Source organism: Magnolia sinica, chromosome 18 (genome assembly GCF_029962835.1).
Source record: "Magnolia sinica isolate HGM2019 chromosome 18, MsV1, whole genome shotgun sequence".
In the NCBI taxonomy this organism is placed as follows: Eukaryota; Viridiplantae; Streptophyta; class Magnoliopsida; order Magnoliales; family Magnoliaceae; genus Magnolia; species Magnolia sinica.
Genome location: NC_080590.1, coordinates 19,704,845 through 19,721,823, shown reverse-complemented (window position 1 = coordinate 19,721,823; position 16,979 = coordinate 19,704,845). Strand labels below are relative to the sequence as shown.

Here is a 16,979-nt window from a genome sequence, read left to right as displayed (position 1 = left end):
GGACCTGATTCTGGGGCACAGGGCTTCTACCCTGTGAGGCCCACAGAAGGCTTTGATGTTCACCGTTTGTACCACCTTGGCATGTGTGCTGGTGCATAAATAACCAGGATCCAGAGGCAAACCTCATCCTCGCATCATGTGGGTTTCCAGGAAAAAATGTTCTGGCAACCTTTTAAGGAAACATATGATATCTTCTTCTTCCTCTTCTTTTTTTTCTTTAAAAAATCAATACAAGGAAACAAGAATATGAATGTCAAAAACAGATTACAGTCCCATTAAAGCTCCTGGAAGTTATTTTTACAGCTGAGGCACAAAAACAAAGAAAGGCAACCTATAATATTGCATGGATCCCCTTATCAGTACAGTTTCAGTACAGTTCCAAGGATTCGAGCACCCTACGAGCCTGGATGTGAAGGGCTGTCAGTCTCTGCTCTGGGTCCAGGGTTGACCCAAACTGGCTTGCAGCCCATATCAGCGACGCGCTTTTCTCACCCAGAAGTCGTCTTATGTCTTCATGTATGGTTGCCATGGGGGACCTGTCCCTTCCATTTACATGTCCAATAAGCAGCAGCAAAAACTCCCCACATTTCAATCTGATTACACACACCAAAGAAAAAGAAAAAGAAAAAGGGAAAAAAATCATATTCAGATAACCCAAGAAAAAGGAAAAGGAAAAAAAAGAATGGCTATGTTCAAATGCACAAGTTTCACGGTCATCCAAGATGACCATATCATCAGGTGGTACACTTCTATATGAATAGAATGAATGGTTTAGAAAATTTGTTGATGGTCCACATTTGATGTACACTTGGACTGCCTGATGAGTTCACCTGTGACCTGTCCATGTTCTTCATTGGGTTACCTTATGCAACACTCTTGATATCTCACCCACTTGCTAGGTTCGTATGAGTGCTGCATGTAAAGGTGCCAGTGCATCTAGCAAACTGCTTCACTGAATCGTCAACTGCTTCTTCTCTGTGGTCTAACTGAAGTCATGGCCCTTGATAGAGTGGAATAACAGAAAAAGATTCATGTAGCCGACCCCTATTAGTTGGATAAGGCTTAGATGATGAGGATGATGATGATGATGAATGGATATGAAAACCAAACAGAAGGAAACGCCAGGAATGGAGCAGGAAGGGGATGTGAGATGCCACCCCGGGCCTACAGCCACCAAATTACAACACCAACGCCCAGTCACCCACAAGATCTTCCCTCGTACAGAAATAGAGGCCCTTGGCCAAGGAAATTACATAGCCCTTAGCCCTTACAAAAATCGACTCTACAGAGGCAGATCTATTGTTGATGGCACGATCATTTTGGTCTCTCACCAAATCAGTTGAACTAAGCATTACCCAGCTTGATCCAAAAAGGATGAGGAAACTCTCAACCTCACACTGGATGAAGAGGCAGACAACAGATTCAGCGCTTCCAAGGCACAAAATACACACATTTGTAATCATCATCTTCCTCCTCATCAAGTATCAACCGTAAGAATCTTGTTTTTAGCCACAAGCCACCAAAAAGCAATTGCTCTAGGTCCCTTGAAGTGCCAAATAAGACCCTCTTATAACTATAAGTGTGAGGGAGAATAAGCCACATTACCATGAAGCATGCAACAATGAGATTTTACCAAGAAAGGTCCAGAGGGGGTTAGCTTCTACTGCCAATTATCAATCTGTTACATCTTCCGCAAAAAATAAATAAAATATTTTTCATGGCATATTTAACACCTTGAGGGAGTTGACCATCATGAGGGCATTAGTTATTTATAATTAGAATAGGTGAAAGCACAAGTGTGGAACAGAATCTGCGAAAACCAAACTCAAGAGTTCAAGAAATGGACCTTATATTTTCATCCCCCTGCTTATCTTTTATAAGCTCTGCAATTTTATCAATTCCACGGCATGCCTCAAAATCCTGCAATAAACAACTAGGAAAGATCCATAAATCCATGAAATTGGAGGGTAACAGATGAAGTAATTTAATAAATTGACTGTGATCACTTATCAGACTGTCTTCAAATTCTGGTGGGTTTGAATCCACAAGAATTGAACTGCAATTTCTTGTCCAATAGACTTATAGAGTGAAAAAACTGAACTTTTAGTTTCATTCCTTGGCATTCATTTGGAAAGTCCAGGCTAGGCTCCAAACTGTGACCATGTTACACTCAAGTTGGACCTCATTATGAATGCTAGGAAACATCACTAACTTTTTTTTTAAAATCATTTCCTCTTTGATTAAACTGAGAGAATTCAATTCACTTGTGCATCCAACACATCCTAATAAGCTGAATTCATTTCAAAGGGATAAGACTCCCAAATTTAAATGCTTCATCCATAGGAACATATTTGCAGAGAAAACTACACAGTTTAATGCAAGGTTGGAGGTACAGGTTTGAGTAGTTTGGTTCCCATAAGAGGGGCTAGAAAAACGAACTGCAAAGAGATACTTCTACTTGGAATTTAGTATGTATAGATTTAAAATGAATTCATAAGAAACCTGTCCTTTTGCTATTTTTCCTACAGTGCATGGGAATGCAATATATACATGGACTCCCTCAAAGGACCGATTAAATGTTCTCTCTAGAAACATGAATTGTGAAATGGCTTTTACCAACATGAGAGATGAATACATCTTTTCCATCATCTTGTGGTCAGGCAGAAACAATAGTTTAGCCAACAAATTGTAAGTTAACATCCACTTCTAATTTCCGGTATCATTGAGGTTCTCCCTGAATTTTCCAGAAAAATCAAATTCAACATTAAACTAAAATTCCAAAACGTAGCTCCTACCACCATCCTGATCCTGTTAACTTTCTGTTTCTATAATGTCCCACGTATACAGTCATCATAAAACAAATGACCATTATATGAAGTGGGCTCAACTGTCATTTCTTCTCTTGTTATTGAGGTTTACCTGGTTTTCACCTCTTGAAGGCCACTCGGCTTTCATCTTCAAGTAAGTTTCTTTTGTGGATTAATGATGATCTGGATTGCAAATAGTCAGTTTAAACAAGAGGAAACAACCAATTTATAATGATTTGTAATAATGTTTCCAGGTAGTCATGGTGAGGAAGAGCCCCTAAATTGCAGTTTCAATCTAACATGGAAGTGAAGAATTTGCAATCTGGAGCCAAATTCTTCATTATGAACATTAAGGAAATTATTTGGTCATTTCCACTTTATTAAACTAATTATTGCAACTCAACTCAATAGTGCATCCACATGCCCACCAAATGATGAAGAAAATCCCAAGACCATTTAATTACCATTGTTATTGAAAATTTGATATTTGTGATCTGAAACAATTTGAATCATATGCTTGAATTCTCCAAAATTCCTAATTAAACGATATGATTAATGGTATCTTGTGATTCACAATTTTTTCTTTCCTTTTTCCAAGTGATAACAAATTTTTATTCAAGAAAGTATAATGGGAAATACATCAAGAGGGAGAAGGTGATTCCTGGATAACATGTGAGTGGAGACACACTCCTGCTAGACTAGTCCTAATTGAATTCGCCTCTCTACCAACGTTGGCAAATGATATGCATAGCTTTGAGGCAAGGAAGTGAATTTCATCAAACATTGTGGAAGCTTCCACGGTTCAGAGTGACCTCTGATTGCCCAATTGGTGACATGCATATAGTCTCATTCACAACAACTGACCCTCATTATTTTTAACAAGAATTCTCATGCCTTTCCAAAGAGCATAGGCCTCCAGCTTCGAAGCATCACCTGTTCTGATGAGGACATCAGACCCTTCAAAGTTTATCAAAGACGAAGGCGGCCGACGAATATATCTTTATGGATCGATGATGGTTCATGGAACAACCAAGGAAAATTTTGAAGACCTTACACGTGTCCCTAGATTAATTGAAGGCCCCACACTAGGAGGACACACATGTAGGTAGGATGAGTTAGAAGACCATACGGAGGAACAATTTTTTATTTTTTATTTTGTTATAGGGGTAGTTTAGTCATTTTTATCCGAATTTTATAAATAGGGTGTTTTCTACCCTAAGCCGGATGATTTTTTTAATTTTTTATTTAATGAAAGTTTGATGCCTCCTCCTTTCTCTCTATGGTAATTTTTTCTCTTCCCCTAATCTCTTCTCTTCTTCTAAATTCTGTCTCTAACCCTCCAACCTTCTTCTTCTCTTTCTATCCATAATATTCTTTGATTGCTACTGTTTACAATTATATTATTTGAAGTCCTCTTACCTTAAAAATCTGAGAATTGATCCCAACCCTCTTTCAGATTTTCTAGCTGTCCCTATTCCAGAAATCCTTTGATTTTCTGGACTAGAAAAGCTGCATTGACTGTTGGATTGAAACCATGCAAGATCGAGAGGTCTCATCCCTCGCCGGATCCAATCCACGCATGATTTGAATACGGTATTGCAAAATTGTGATGATGGTCTTCAACCATTACATGTTTCCCTTGTTATTATCGTTACTATGATGTGGAATGTTGAATATTTCAATTGATTTACTTAGTTTATTTCGCTAGATAATTTTTGTGCTCACACATGCATTCTAGTTTAAACCATCTTGCATCAAAATTGTGAATGTCTCTTGAAGTCCTTAAGGTCCTTTTTTCTTTTCCGAAAATTGTGAATGTCTTGTCAATTGGTCCCTCAACCCTCGTTTGGTGGGATCAGTTGATTACTAGTTTTAACAACTAATGATTGGCCTATTGAGGTCTCCATTGCAACTGAACCAGATCCCACTCCATTTGGTGATGCATAGTCGTCTTTCTTCAACACTTTAGAATCCATCACACTTCTTGGAATCGAAGTGGGCTTCTCATGCGCTAAAGCAGCTATCGCGCTTACCGTACTTCCGTTCGCTTTCTAGTTTGCACGAAAATCTCACAATATGTCTCTTTTTCTTAGAGGAAAAAAGTTTCTAGATATCCTCCACATTTTTCTTCCACTATCCTTACCCTCACTTCTCTCACTGCAACACTTGTCCCATGCTCCCAGCAGCTGCAAGTATCACTATGAGATTGACACATTACCCCACCTTTTTCAAAGCCATAATTACCATAAACAATTACCTTTTGCCCTTACATTCTCCTAAGATGGTGCCCCTGGCAACATGGCTCCATCCAGACCATTCAAAGCCCTATTAGCCAATGATGACTCCAACATAAAACTGTCATGTGGGCCCTCCTTTCCATGTCAGCCACATCTTCTCCCTCTGTTGATTCTGCAACCTGCGTCCTTCTCACCAGACGGCAATCAGTCCCAACTCCATTGCCATTGTTGTCCTGTGCAGACACCCTAATGATGGCTGACAATGATCCCTTTCCTTAATTTAATGACATATGCTCTTCCTTCTACTATCAAAGGGATCGGCCTAAATGACTTCACAGAGCCATCTATCAGATGCTTCATCTGGCCCACCTCCATGTTCTCCCTACAGACCACCTTCAGATCCTTTCCGTCACCAGCCAGCCCCCCCCCCCCCCCCAAGCACAGTCCAATGGCCAGAAACATATCAATGTCCCAAGCATGCAGCAGATCTCTCCAAACTTTAACCCAAACTGCCTGTCCTGCCCTGCAGATCCAGCATTCTAACTCCATTTGCAAAGGTTGCTTATAGGTCCACCCACCTTTCCCATCCTTCAAAATCCTATCAGTTTTAGCCCCCGGGTGGCAAAATAAATAATTGCCCATCAATCTTCTTAATGCCAATGGGAATTGCCATTTTCCAATTTTCTGAGACCCATTTTTCTACATCCTTTCATGAGATCTCATTAAAATCGGCCCTTCCCACAAACCAAGATTTTAGAATAAATCTTCTTTCTCCAAAACCTTCAATCATCTACCATTCACCACCTTCCATGCTCGAGCATCATTTCCCCTTGTAGACTGCTCTGGGATTCTCCGGGGCTTGTCTTCAGCCTGCTTACATCCTTCTCATTTACCGGTACCACAGGGATAGGGGATTCTAGGCATCACCATTTTAATTCCATGTTCCTAAGCGAAATGGCCAACACTATCCGCAAGTTTGCCGTATTTTGTTATATCCACCATGAGTTTCCTTCAATATTCCTGCCATGAAGCACGTCAACAGCCTTACATGCCTCATCCCAATACCTGAATCTAACAGATGCAAACCTCCACAACATTCCATGCCTCTATGGCTATGTACAATCATTTACACCAAACAATTGTTTTTGCACAATACCTCTGCTATATACTTCACACCCCCATGAGGGTATCAGCTAAGAAAATCGTAAAAGCGCCTCCTTTGGCCCAATTTTCTGGATTGAACCAAAGTCCATGCCTACTATTAATTTGGACCAGCCGTGGATGGACCACAAACGGAGGCGTCACTTCCATCCCTACTCGGAGTCCAATCAATTAACCGTATGAGTACATAAATAAAGAAGCATCCGGCACATCCCTCGATTCATTGTTCAAACAGCTAAGCAAGGGTCTCAACAAAGAGCAGGTCAATCAGACCCAGCATGTCCCCACCTACACTAACAGATGGGGAGGCATCTGGCATATCCTCTCTACCCTCAGTGAAAACGGGTCATTGCTTGGCCTCAACAATGGGAAAGAATACCAGAAGAAATCCAAGTTCCGGTGACTAGAAGATTAGAGCGGTTCATCAATGGCAACATTTTCATAGAAAGTTGCCAGGGGTATGGTTGCACGAAAGCCTGTTTGGCACAAATTTTTTTAAAAATGAAAAAATAAAACTAAAAAAATCCAAACTTAAGCACAATATCTTAACCGTGAGATACTTCACTGTTCACTAATGGACACTGCAAAGTCTCATTGTGGGAAATGCATTGTTTAGTACCAGCATATCTTAACCATTAAAAAGAGGGAAAAAAAAATGAATACCAGCATATCTTAAGACCATCCAATCATGGAAGAAACGTGCTACAACTAATATAAAACAGACATTTACTAAACCAGAAAAGACACTACTGAATCCAAAGCATGCATAACTAGCAGTTCATTATAAGATACCATACCATCTGATTGGCTGATGAATCCAACATTATAGAGATTAAGGCATCTAAGCATGCACCTTGCTCAAGTATTCCATGAGTTGATAATATATTTAGAAGAACCTGCAAGGATGAAACAATATTCAAATTGCTCCCATAAACATGACCTACATGCTGCCAACACAACACCAATTTCACCAAATTGTAAACTTCAAAGCTGAACTGAAGAATCAAATAAATAAAGTATTAAGTTATTATGCAGATAATGAAAGGGTGGGTGATCCAAACAATTCAAGATTGAGTCTGTTCTATACTTGTTAGACAAAGCCATCTCTTTGGCCTGTAGCTCGATCAAGTCTAAAGTAAAAGCATTATGCAAAACAGCAGCTGTTGCAAAATGGCATGGTCAAATAATTGTTGAAGAATTAATTAGAAAGGACACTAAAAATCAAAGTGCATTCCAAATGCTTTCAGATCCCGTTTCTCAAGAGAGGACGACACAAACCATTTGATCAAAGTGTGATTTCAGAAATTTTCAAGTTGAAGATAGGACCCCTTGATGTCAGATCAAACATCATGACAGAAACCTTGCAAGAAATCATGACGACTGTGTGCATGGTGTGAGAACTTTGCTGTCTATCATTTTAAACCTCAGGTTCTGGGACAGAAAGCCAATGATGTAGTCACACAAATTTATTGACTGTTCTATACTACGAAGGACAGTTTGAACTTTTGATCAATAAGAGTGAGTCTTAGACATTTGTCAGGAGAAAACACTCAGGACAACAATTTCATTAAAGAAGACCCTGTCTCTTGGAGAGCTTGGCCTTGTTATATTCCTATTTCTCAAGTTCTCTTCTAGGTATTGACTTGTCAGCACTAGTTTGACCACTTTCTTTGTTTGGATAAAATATTCTTCAAATTGTTAAGAAAAATATACCGATATAAATAACAACCACAAATAAACTGAAATAAAGTATTAGGACACAATTTTCTCACATAACAAATAAAAAAAGAAAGAAAAAAGAAAGAAAAGGAAAGGAAAGGGGGGGAAAAAAAAGACGAAGAAAAACATAATGATAATATTAATAAACAAAAGTACATGTAAAGCAAACAGCTGTCACAATTCTGCCTTTTACAAACTGAAAACAGTCTTCTATCCAAGTATCAATTGAGTTTTTCTTTTTCTTTTTTATTTTGAAAGATAAATGTCAATTTAAATTTCAACATTGATATGTGAGCTTTTGTAACATATTGTTGTGTAGGATGCTAGGAAGGCTCTAGAAGTCTAAAAACTAGTAGAACCACAATAAAACTTTCGTAATGCAACTTCAGTAGGAATAGTCATAGAGGTGAGGCTTTAGTTAAAATCAACCGCTAGGAGATTTGTCAAAGTTTGGCTCCATGGGGATAAAGAGATTGGTGAGGAGGTTTACAATAGAATAACAGCTAGGTGGATGAAGGGGACATGTGCCTCAAAAGTGCCATGTTGGCCACATGCTAACTAAACTTCAGAGAATACTTTATAAGATAGTTGTTCAAGCAGGGGTGCTGTTAAGTTTTTTTCTTATTCTTTGGAGGCTGGTACTATCGAGCAATTAGGAGGCAACAAAGTGGAGGATGAGTGTTGCTAAGACGAAGATATTGAGATAAATATTTGGAAACATTAGAAACATTAGAATAAAAAATGAGGACACCAAAACAACCAAAGAGATAGGAGATAAAATGATAAGGTTCTGAATGAGATGGTGCAAATTATATCATATGCGCCGTGCAACTAGGAAAATTCGAGACAGACCCAATAAGGAACAAACTTGGATGGATGAAGGTTGAAGGGCCAGAAAAGATGATGAGGTGGGGATGGAAGGACTTGGATTGAGGTGGTGAGAAGAGTATCTAGGCTTGTGTACTTATTGAGAATAGAGCCTTAGATGACGATGAAAATGACATTATTGTACATGAATCTTCAAATAAATTTCAACTCTTCTCCCTGGATCAATTCCAGAACCCAAGATGTATGGAACAAGTAGAGAGCGATCCATAAAAACAGCTATTTGCAGCCTTCTGCATCTAAAAAAATTCGCTCAATTACAGAAAAAAGGCACAGCTTCTTAAATACTTACCTTTATGGCCTTTTGTTGATGAGCTAAAGCAGTGCTCTCCCTGTTTAGTAGACAACATCCTTCCAAAACTCTAAGAGCAAGGGCAACTTCACAGTCCGTTGCAGGGCTAGTTATCTGCATAGGCTCCACACTGAATATATGATCCAAGTTCAAAACAGGGTCACTTTTTGATTGCCTCAATGTATTCTGAAAGAGAACAGGAACCACTGTTACAAACAATAAAATTGTTCAGTTAGCCGTTTAAATTTGAACAGAATTTGTTTAATAAGTACCAAAAGAAAACATATCTACCAAATGGAGAGGCCTAATGAATCTAGGTCATGAGCCTATAACCATGACAGAATAAATAAGTAAACTGCCCTAAAAGAATTTATCTCTAGCAAGAAAGATTGTGACTATAGTTCTCCAAAAGAGACTGGAATCAGTCGATCAAACAACACAGTGTAAGAAGCCCCTCATAAATATCAATATCCCAACAAAAATGTGAACACCATACCATATGCATCACACCTCTACCACAACAACTTAAGGGGTTGTTTGGATTAAGTTATTTGAATATCCGCTAATTAAAGATATGGGGAATCATAATTACCAAGCTATTTGAATTCCCATTGGTCATTGGAATACCCCATTAAGTGGCAATTTCTTTTTCCAAAAAATAGTGGAATTTCACCCCAATATCCACCATTAGACCATTGGTTCTGCATCTCTCTAAGGTTCTCTCCTCACCCAGCCTATTTTCCTCGCCTGCAAGAAGACTGGTTTGTGTACAAACTAGTTGTAGCTTATTCTACAAGTGCTTTGCGTGGGGCCCACCTGGGTGTGCATATGGCATCAGACACATACATCACATGAGACCAACATTTGGACGCCATAAAATCAGGCCAATCCAACCATCATGTGGGCCACCACATGAATTTGGAGGGTTTTGGCTAGTTATTCACTGTTTTCTTGGACAAAGTCAATCTAGCTGTCTATAGGCTATCCAAATTCCAACCTGTGCATTAAGTTAGCTACTTTATGATGATGGGATTTCCCAAACATCAGGCCTATGAAATCAATAAGGGGGTTACACCATTGGAAACAATGCACAACCATTTAAACACCTCCAAATTCATGTGGTGGCCCATATGATGGTTGGATAGGCTTGATTTTTGGGCCATACAACTATGATGATGGCAGAAACCCTGCAGGATAGGTTGGATGTCAAACACACACCCCAGTAGACCCCGCGCATACTCCATGTTGAATAACGTATTCTACAAGGAATGTTGAGAAACCAGCCACCACCCCCAAAACTGTTAGATAGTATGACCACTATCCTAGGGCCTTGAGTTTGTGCAAGTTGGCCAATATTTAGGTGATCCAGACCGTTGATTTGATGGGGACCAGTTTAGATGGAATGAAAATTTATCCATGAATTTTTTTCCCATTGAGTTTGGGTTGCTGTACCACCTCTTCCCTCAGTCATCAATTTTTAGGTCGCCAATCAAAAGGTTAGATGTGGAGATAGTAAAAGTCAATGGCTAATAGAAATCAAACAATGGTCAATGTGGCAGATGTGGGGAACGTGAGGTATATGGGCCAACCAAAGGCAGACATCACAATTTCTAGAAAGCACAATGTTGTACTAGCAAGTGTCATTGAAACAAAGAAATCATAATTGCCAGCAACAGTAATACCCAGGTATTATAATGCCTGGTAATTGAAATATACAGGTCATTCAAATACCCACAACGCAAACAACCTCAAAGTGATGTCAACACACGAGAAGTGGCACTTGAATTTCAAGCAATCAATTAAAAGACAAGCAACGTCAACATATTTACATATGAAAAATGGACCAAGGTACCGGCACCAAATGCATACTGTATACTAATATGGTCACATGCATCATATTCTGCAAAGGTTCTAAATAAAAAGATTTGTTTGAAAACAAAATATTTACCAAATATAACAAGGTCCCATGAATCTTGTTAAGAAGCCTAGAACCAAGCTAAATTGAAAATTCCACCCTTATAAATTTTTTACAGCGAGAAAGAATGTGATTATAGATATCCCAAAATGACCGACAACAGTTGATGAAATGACTTGATGTAAGAAACCCAACATAACACAAAAGTGTCAATTCCACATGCATCACACGACAAGAACCACCTCAAGTAACCGATGTCAATGCATGAGAAACAGCGCATCAAATTCAAATGCTGACATTTCACATAAGTTAAAAAACTAGACCAAGGAAGACATATCATATCCATATGCATGTTAGCTGGTATGGTTCGATACTTTCTAGAAACACCCATATACATTACAGTGAATTTTGGCAAGAAACCCCTACTGCCTGATTTTGTGGGTGGAACTTTTCGTTGGTATTTTATGTAGGTGTGCATCCTCGACTCCAATTAGTCGGTATAAGGCTTAGATGATGATAATGATTTTATGTAGGTGCACATGCCCATCAAGTTTCAAATTTTGAAAGAAAAAAAATGCACAGATTTCCAGAAGCCAAAATGAAGTGGTATTCTGCATCCTGAATGACCAACTTATGCCAAATTGTATTGACAGAATTCGCATTGTACCACCTACGCATACCCTTGTACCATAGATGCCAAACAGATTGAATCGAATCTGTTTCTGATAGAGTTACTGAAAGGGTAATTCTATTTACTAATGTATTTCATAAGGATAATCCAGTTATACGCCAACCAGGTTGATGTCAGTTAGGCAGTCGGTGGCTGAAATTTTGCCAAGAAACCATTAGAAAAAGAAGCTCAAAACTCAACCATCAGAGATCAAGGCAAAATCACAATTGCTCGAGTAACAGAAGGAATTCAAAACCATAATTATTCATCGAAAACTAAAAAAGGACACTTTAAGAGCATAATTCAATAAGCAGTATTGAGAGCTCCATAGATAACAAAACTCAACAGAAATGCTACAGAAGTCCATGCAACAAGAGATTGAAGCAGACCATTGCCGCATGCTCTCCTTGCGTGCAAGATCCAGCCCGTTCATCAGGTGTGGCATGGTGTGAGTATTCCCAGGCCCTAAAATCTCCAGTACTGTGTGGGCCACAAGTGCACATCGAATATAGGCCGTTGTTTTCAGTTTTGTCATCCACAAATAGCCCATCTGATGAATGGTCTGGATGCATCTGTTCAATCTTTCCTCACTCGAATTACCTTAGCATTTCTCAAAATGAAGAAAATAAAGCCCTATAATTGAAACCCTAGCTGACAGGAGAGAGAGAGAGAGAGAGAGAGAGAGAGAGAGAGAGACCTTGGAGTTGGGGGATGGATTGAGTATCGAGGAAGAGACGGATGGTGGCCTCGGACTCCGCGACGGACCGAAGGAATTTGAGGATGTTGCGAAGGCCGCGGACTCTGAGGAATGAGAAGTCGGCCCTTGCATCTCGGAGGCCCGTTCTGAGGGCCAGCGTCACCTCCCTGTATAGCCTCTGCCTGTTGAGTGATGACACCAGCTCTGATACGGCCGGTGACGGTGGAGATTGATCCACGCCGTCCTCCCCCTCCGTTGGGGCCCACAGGGCCTTCTTCAGATACATCTTCCCAGCGCGCACGTGCGTTTGTTTTTGTGGATCTCTTCTCCAAGAGGTTTGATTTTGTTATTCCTCCTCTCAGACGGCTTTGACGCGTCTCCAATCGAACTTCAAACACGGCCTCTCTGGTTTCGTTGCGGAGGAAGAGAAACGGACAACGAATCCAATTCGTACGAGTGAAATTGAGTATTTCATCATGTGTGGCCCAAAAATGAGGAAGGTCCTCTCATCAGGTGGGCCACGCATGCACGCTTGCTATTGACTGCCTCATCTTTTCCTAGCCATGAATTCTTTCATGCACGTTCTGCACACTTGATAGGTGGACCGGCTTGATTATTGGGCCAGGGTCCAGGGCAACATCTTAATTGTGGGTTTGCATGATGATTGGCATTTACCATTTTGGCCCATGTGCATAGGGCTATCAACGGTTTGGGATGCGATCGGCTCTCACAATACTATACTCGTGCTAGCCGAGTTCGGGTAGTCTAGGTTTTGGATACCGGACCCAGATCCAATTGGGTTTGGGTGCCCGTCAGGGTTTTGCATCTAGATATTCAGTTATGTTTGGACATATAAGAGCATTTACATGGTTGGGTCCATGCAATAAATGGATTAGAATGAACATAAATGTGCCACATATAACTCTTGTATGACATGTGAATGTTCTCTCTTAGACTTTTGTAACTCACTAAACCATGCTTCTGTTGCTATAATAATCAATATTATATTAAAAATGAATAATTTTACTACCAAAATTAATTGGACCTGACCTGGCCTATTCTGACTTTAACCCGGCCTATAACATAGACCTCGACCCCAACTTAATCAGACCTGATTTGTAACCAGGTCCAAAAGGTGAGACCCAATTTTTCCACTTTCTTCACGGATTTTAAAAAGAGACCGAGACCCACGAAAATCAGGTTGGGTCCATCCGGTCCAAGTACCCATTAACACCTCTACATGCATAGTTCCATTTGGCCTCTTTGGCATTTCAACCATCCATTGAGCTAGTGTTCCAAATTGATAACATGAGCTACATTATCAATATTACTGAGTCCACGACACAAATGCATGAGATACCGGCCACAAGGTGCATTTTAAATGCTTCCAAAAAAATTTAAAAATAATAATAATCATATTTTTGAATTTTTTGAAGGATTTCTAGCAAGGTGTTTTAATTAATGCATCATAGACGTTAAATTATTGCATCATCTCTTAAAAAGTAGTGCATTGGCATCATATTTATTAATTAAATATTTTATTCAACAGTGCATAATTTTGATCCTCATAAAATAGAAATTTAATGTGTAATTTATTTTTATTTTTTTTATTTTATTTTTTTGTAATATTTTGAGCTCTAAGTGTGTAATCATGCCTTTCCACATCACTAAAGTTTTACAGAAAAATTCTAGCATTTTAGTAATGTTTGTCCAGTTTTTCCTCATAGGATGCTATTTTACTTAGTATTCAACCTGATTGATACATCTTTCCATGTCCCAAGTCATTGCTACATACGATACTCGGAACATTGATGGTCGAGTCCATCTTCATAGGCTATCAGAAAACATTACTGTGACGTGATGATCCAATCCGTAAAATCAATTACATTAAAAAAGGGATGGACAAGATCACTTATAGAGGGTGGTGCAGTCACGTATTTTTAGGACCATCCGGATGCTGTGATTTTGCATAGGAAGCCTTCTGTACACGTTGTCAAAGGGCTGTGGGAAATGGGTGAGGGCTTCCAAAGGCTAGGCTGGCCCATCAAGCAAGTGGACCTCCTAGCCACGGCCAGTGCCTGGAACTTAATTATTGTTACAGTCGAAGTCTGGCGGCCTGATCACAGGTCCAAGCTTAAGTATGGAATGATTCTCATGGCTTAATTTTTAGGCCACGGGCTAGAACAGGCCAGGATTTATGGCCCAGCAATTCAATGGTCCGTCTTTAGTCTGATAATCTTTGGCCACAAGCTGCTGTTAGAGATGGGCCCAGTCGAAAATCTACTCAACAACTTTCAAACATGTATTGTATGGGCCCCATCTCTGAAAGCGACACATGATCAATTAATCAAATCTTGTCATGTTGGATCACCATGTAATCGTGTCCATATTTCATCATGTGGGCTGACAACATACAAGAACATCAAACATCTGGGCTCTTTTTCTCAAAACCCAGACCCAGTTCAATATATGGCCTTAAATCCCATTGGGCCACATCATGGATTAAGCTGCTTCAATACCTATGAAGTGCATAAGCCTTTCAGGGCTGGCCCACTACAATCAGATTGGGCACAAGTTTGAATTTTTCTGGCCCACTAAATAAAAGGCCAGGGCCAATTGCTAACAGTATCTACAAGCCTCATGGACCAGTGCAGCCAAGTAATGCACAGTATCAGGTCTGAATTCTTCACATGCTAGCTGGGCTGCTGTAGGGTCAGGCTCATGGTTGATTCCTTCATGGAAATGTCGAAGTCCTGGGTCTAACAAGGTTATGTCTTGTTTACTTCGACTCATTTGATGAGATTGCCCTCTGGGCCATTGGATGGACTGTTCTAGTCCAAATTCATTGAATGTGGAAATGGACAGTCCATATTAATTATACTTGAAATGATTGGAATTGATCTAGATTATCCATTACGAGCATCTTACCTTTGATTACCCATGCCCCTTAAAAGATCACTCTGGTTAGATGATCACAACCATTCACTCAATGGCTATGAAAATGGATTATACATATTGATTATAATAGTAATGGTCCGATCATTGATCTAGGTCATCCATTATGTGGGCCTCACATCTGATTGCTCATCCCTCAATGTAAAATCACTTTGGCTGGATGATAATTGCCCAATCATTGGCCAGGGAATGGACCTTCATATTAATTACACTAGAAATAGTCTGATCATTGATCTAGATCGTCTATCATAATGATCCTGCCTTTGATTGCACATTCCTCTCCAGGAAACATTTGATTGGTCCATCGGCTCCAGAAATGGACAGTCCATAATTACTATACTAGAAGCGGCCTGATCGTTGATCTAATATCATCCATCTTGTGGATCTCACCTTTGATTGTTAATACCTCTTTAAAAAATCACTTTGTTCAGATGATCATAACCACCCAATCAGTGGCTAGGTAAATGGATGATCCATATTGATTGGAGTAAAAAAAGAAAAAAGTTTCGATCATTGAAAATCACATTGGCCAGGTGATCCCACAGTCCCACCACTGATTGCACATTCCTCTGTTTGGTGCACCCATCCTTTTTCAAAAAATTAATCACATTGAGCAGGTGATCCTAATCATGCAATCAATGGGTAGAAAAATGGATGATCTATATTGATGAATGGTCAGATCATTGATATGGAATTCAACCAGGTGGACCCTACCATTGGTCGAACAGTTAGGATCATGTGGTCATTGTGATCATAGTTAGCCCACTTGATGAGTGGTACAGGTGCTGTCCATGCATCCAATCAATGAGGGAGAGCATGTTGGAAGGTGAAATAGCTAGCTTCAGGTCCCAGGATTCAAGTTCCTGGATACCCAACAGGTCCCGTGTACCAGGATTTGGGAGGCAATATGCACCACGTATGAGGTTAGTGATAGCTAGTAGGGTTTGAAAGTAGGTTGGGATGGCCCAAGACCTGCTAATGTCTAGCTGTTTTGGGCTGAAATTTGACTGGGCCACTCAGCGTACTAGACACTACCCCAGTGGGTGCTGGGCTAGTGGGCTCGACCATGCTTTCACCTGGTTAATAATCCAGGTGGCCAGATTATGGTTGGTCCAGTTATCTACCACACCGGATTGATTGGACAAGCCTCAGACTGGCCCAGTCCGGCTCACACCCCTTGTTCTAACCCATGTGAGCAAGGTTGGCAAGTCTTTAACTTTATACTTACACATCCATCCATGTGACACCTGTGATTTGGACCACACAAAACTTGATGAGTGAATGGGAAGTGAATTGCTTCCTGCCCCGCCTGGACCGACTTGGTCCAGGCAAGCCCTCCGTGGGGCCCACTGTGATGTATGGGTTTTATCTATGATGTCCATCTTTTTTCCTTTTTCTTTTTTTTTTTTTTCTTTTTTTTTATTAATATCATGTTAGGTATGAGCTCCAAAAAGGTAGGTCTAAGGTTCAAGTGGATTACACAATGGGGATTTAATACCCACCGTTAAAAAATTGTAGAGCACCGCGTGAGTTTTGATCAAGCTGGTATTTGTGTTCTCCCTTCCTCCATGCCTATGCGATCATATAAGCAGATTGGATGGCAAATAAACATTAAGGTGGGCCCTAGGAAAGTTTCAATAG

General features: G+C 40.0%; 1 protein-coding gene across 3 annotated transcripts; it reads right to left on the bottom strand.

Moving 5' to 3' along the window:
• Window positions 1–247: 247 nt before the first annotated feature.
• On the bottom strand, window positions 248–12,928 carry LOC131232487 (uncharacterized). Of its 3 annotated transcripts, none has more exons than XM_058228750.1 (5): window positions 12,384–12,910; window positions 9,102–9,307; window positions 7,003–7,101; window positions 1,847–1,920; window positions 248–593 (listed from the first exon to the last, which is right to left on the bottom strand). In XM_058228750.1, the coding sequence occupies exons 1-5, from the start codon at window positions 12,667–12,669 to the stop codon at window positions 368–370; spliced, it is 891 nt and encodes a 296-aa protein (XP_058084733.1). In that variant the 5' UTR covers window positions 12,670–12,910; the 3' UTR covers window positions 248–367. The 3 variants fall into 3 exon arrangements, with proteins under 3 accessions (XP_058084733.1, XP_058084736.1, XP_058084735.1); XM_058228753.1 differs by having other exon boundaries at window positions 9,102–9,287; window positions 12,384–12,656; XM_058228752.1 differs by lacking the exon at window positions 7,003–7,101 and having other exon boundaries at window positions 12,384–12,928.
• Window positions 12,929–16,979: the final 4,051 nt, after the last annotated feature.

Excerpts from the sequence above, each read along its gene's own strand:
- LOC131232487 (XM_058228750.1), bottom strand. The coding sequence starts at position 12,669 with ATGTATCTGAAGAAGGCCCTGTGGGCCCCAACGGAGGGGGAGGACGGC. Across the intron at positions 9,308-12,383 it reads ATCCATCCCCCAACTCCAAG|TGGTTCCTGTTCTCTTTCAG; the intron begins GTCTCTCTCTCT and ends TGTTTGTAACAG. Across the intron at positions 7,102-9,101 it reads ATCAACAAAAGGCCATAAAG|GTTCTTCTAAATATATTATC; the intron begins GTAAGTATTTAA and ends TCATCCTTGCAG.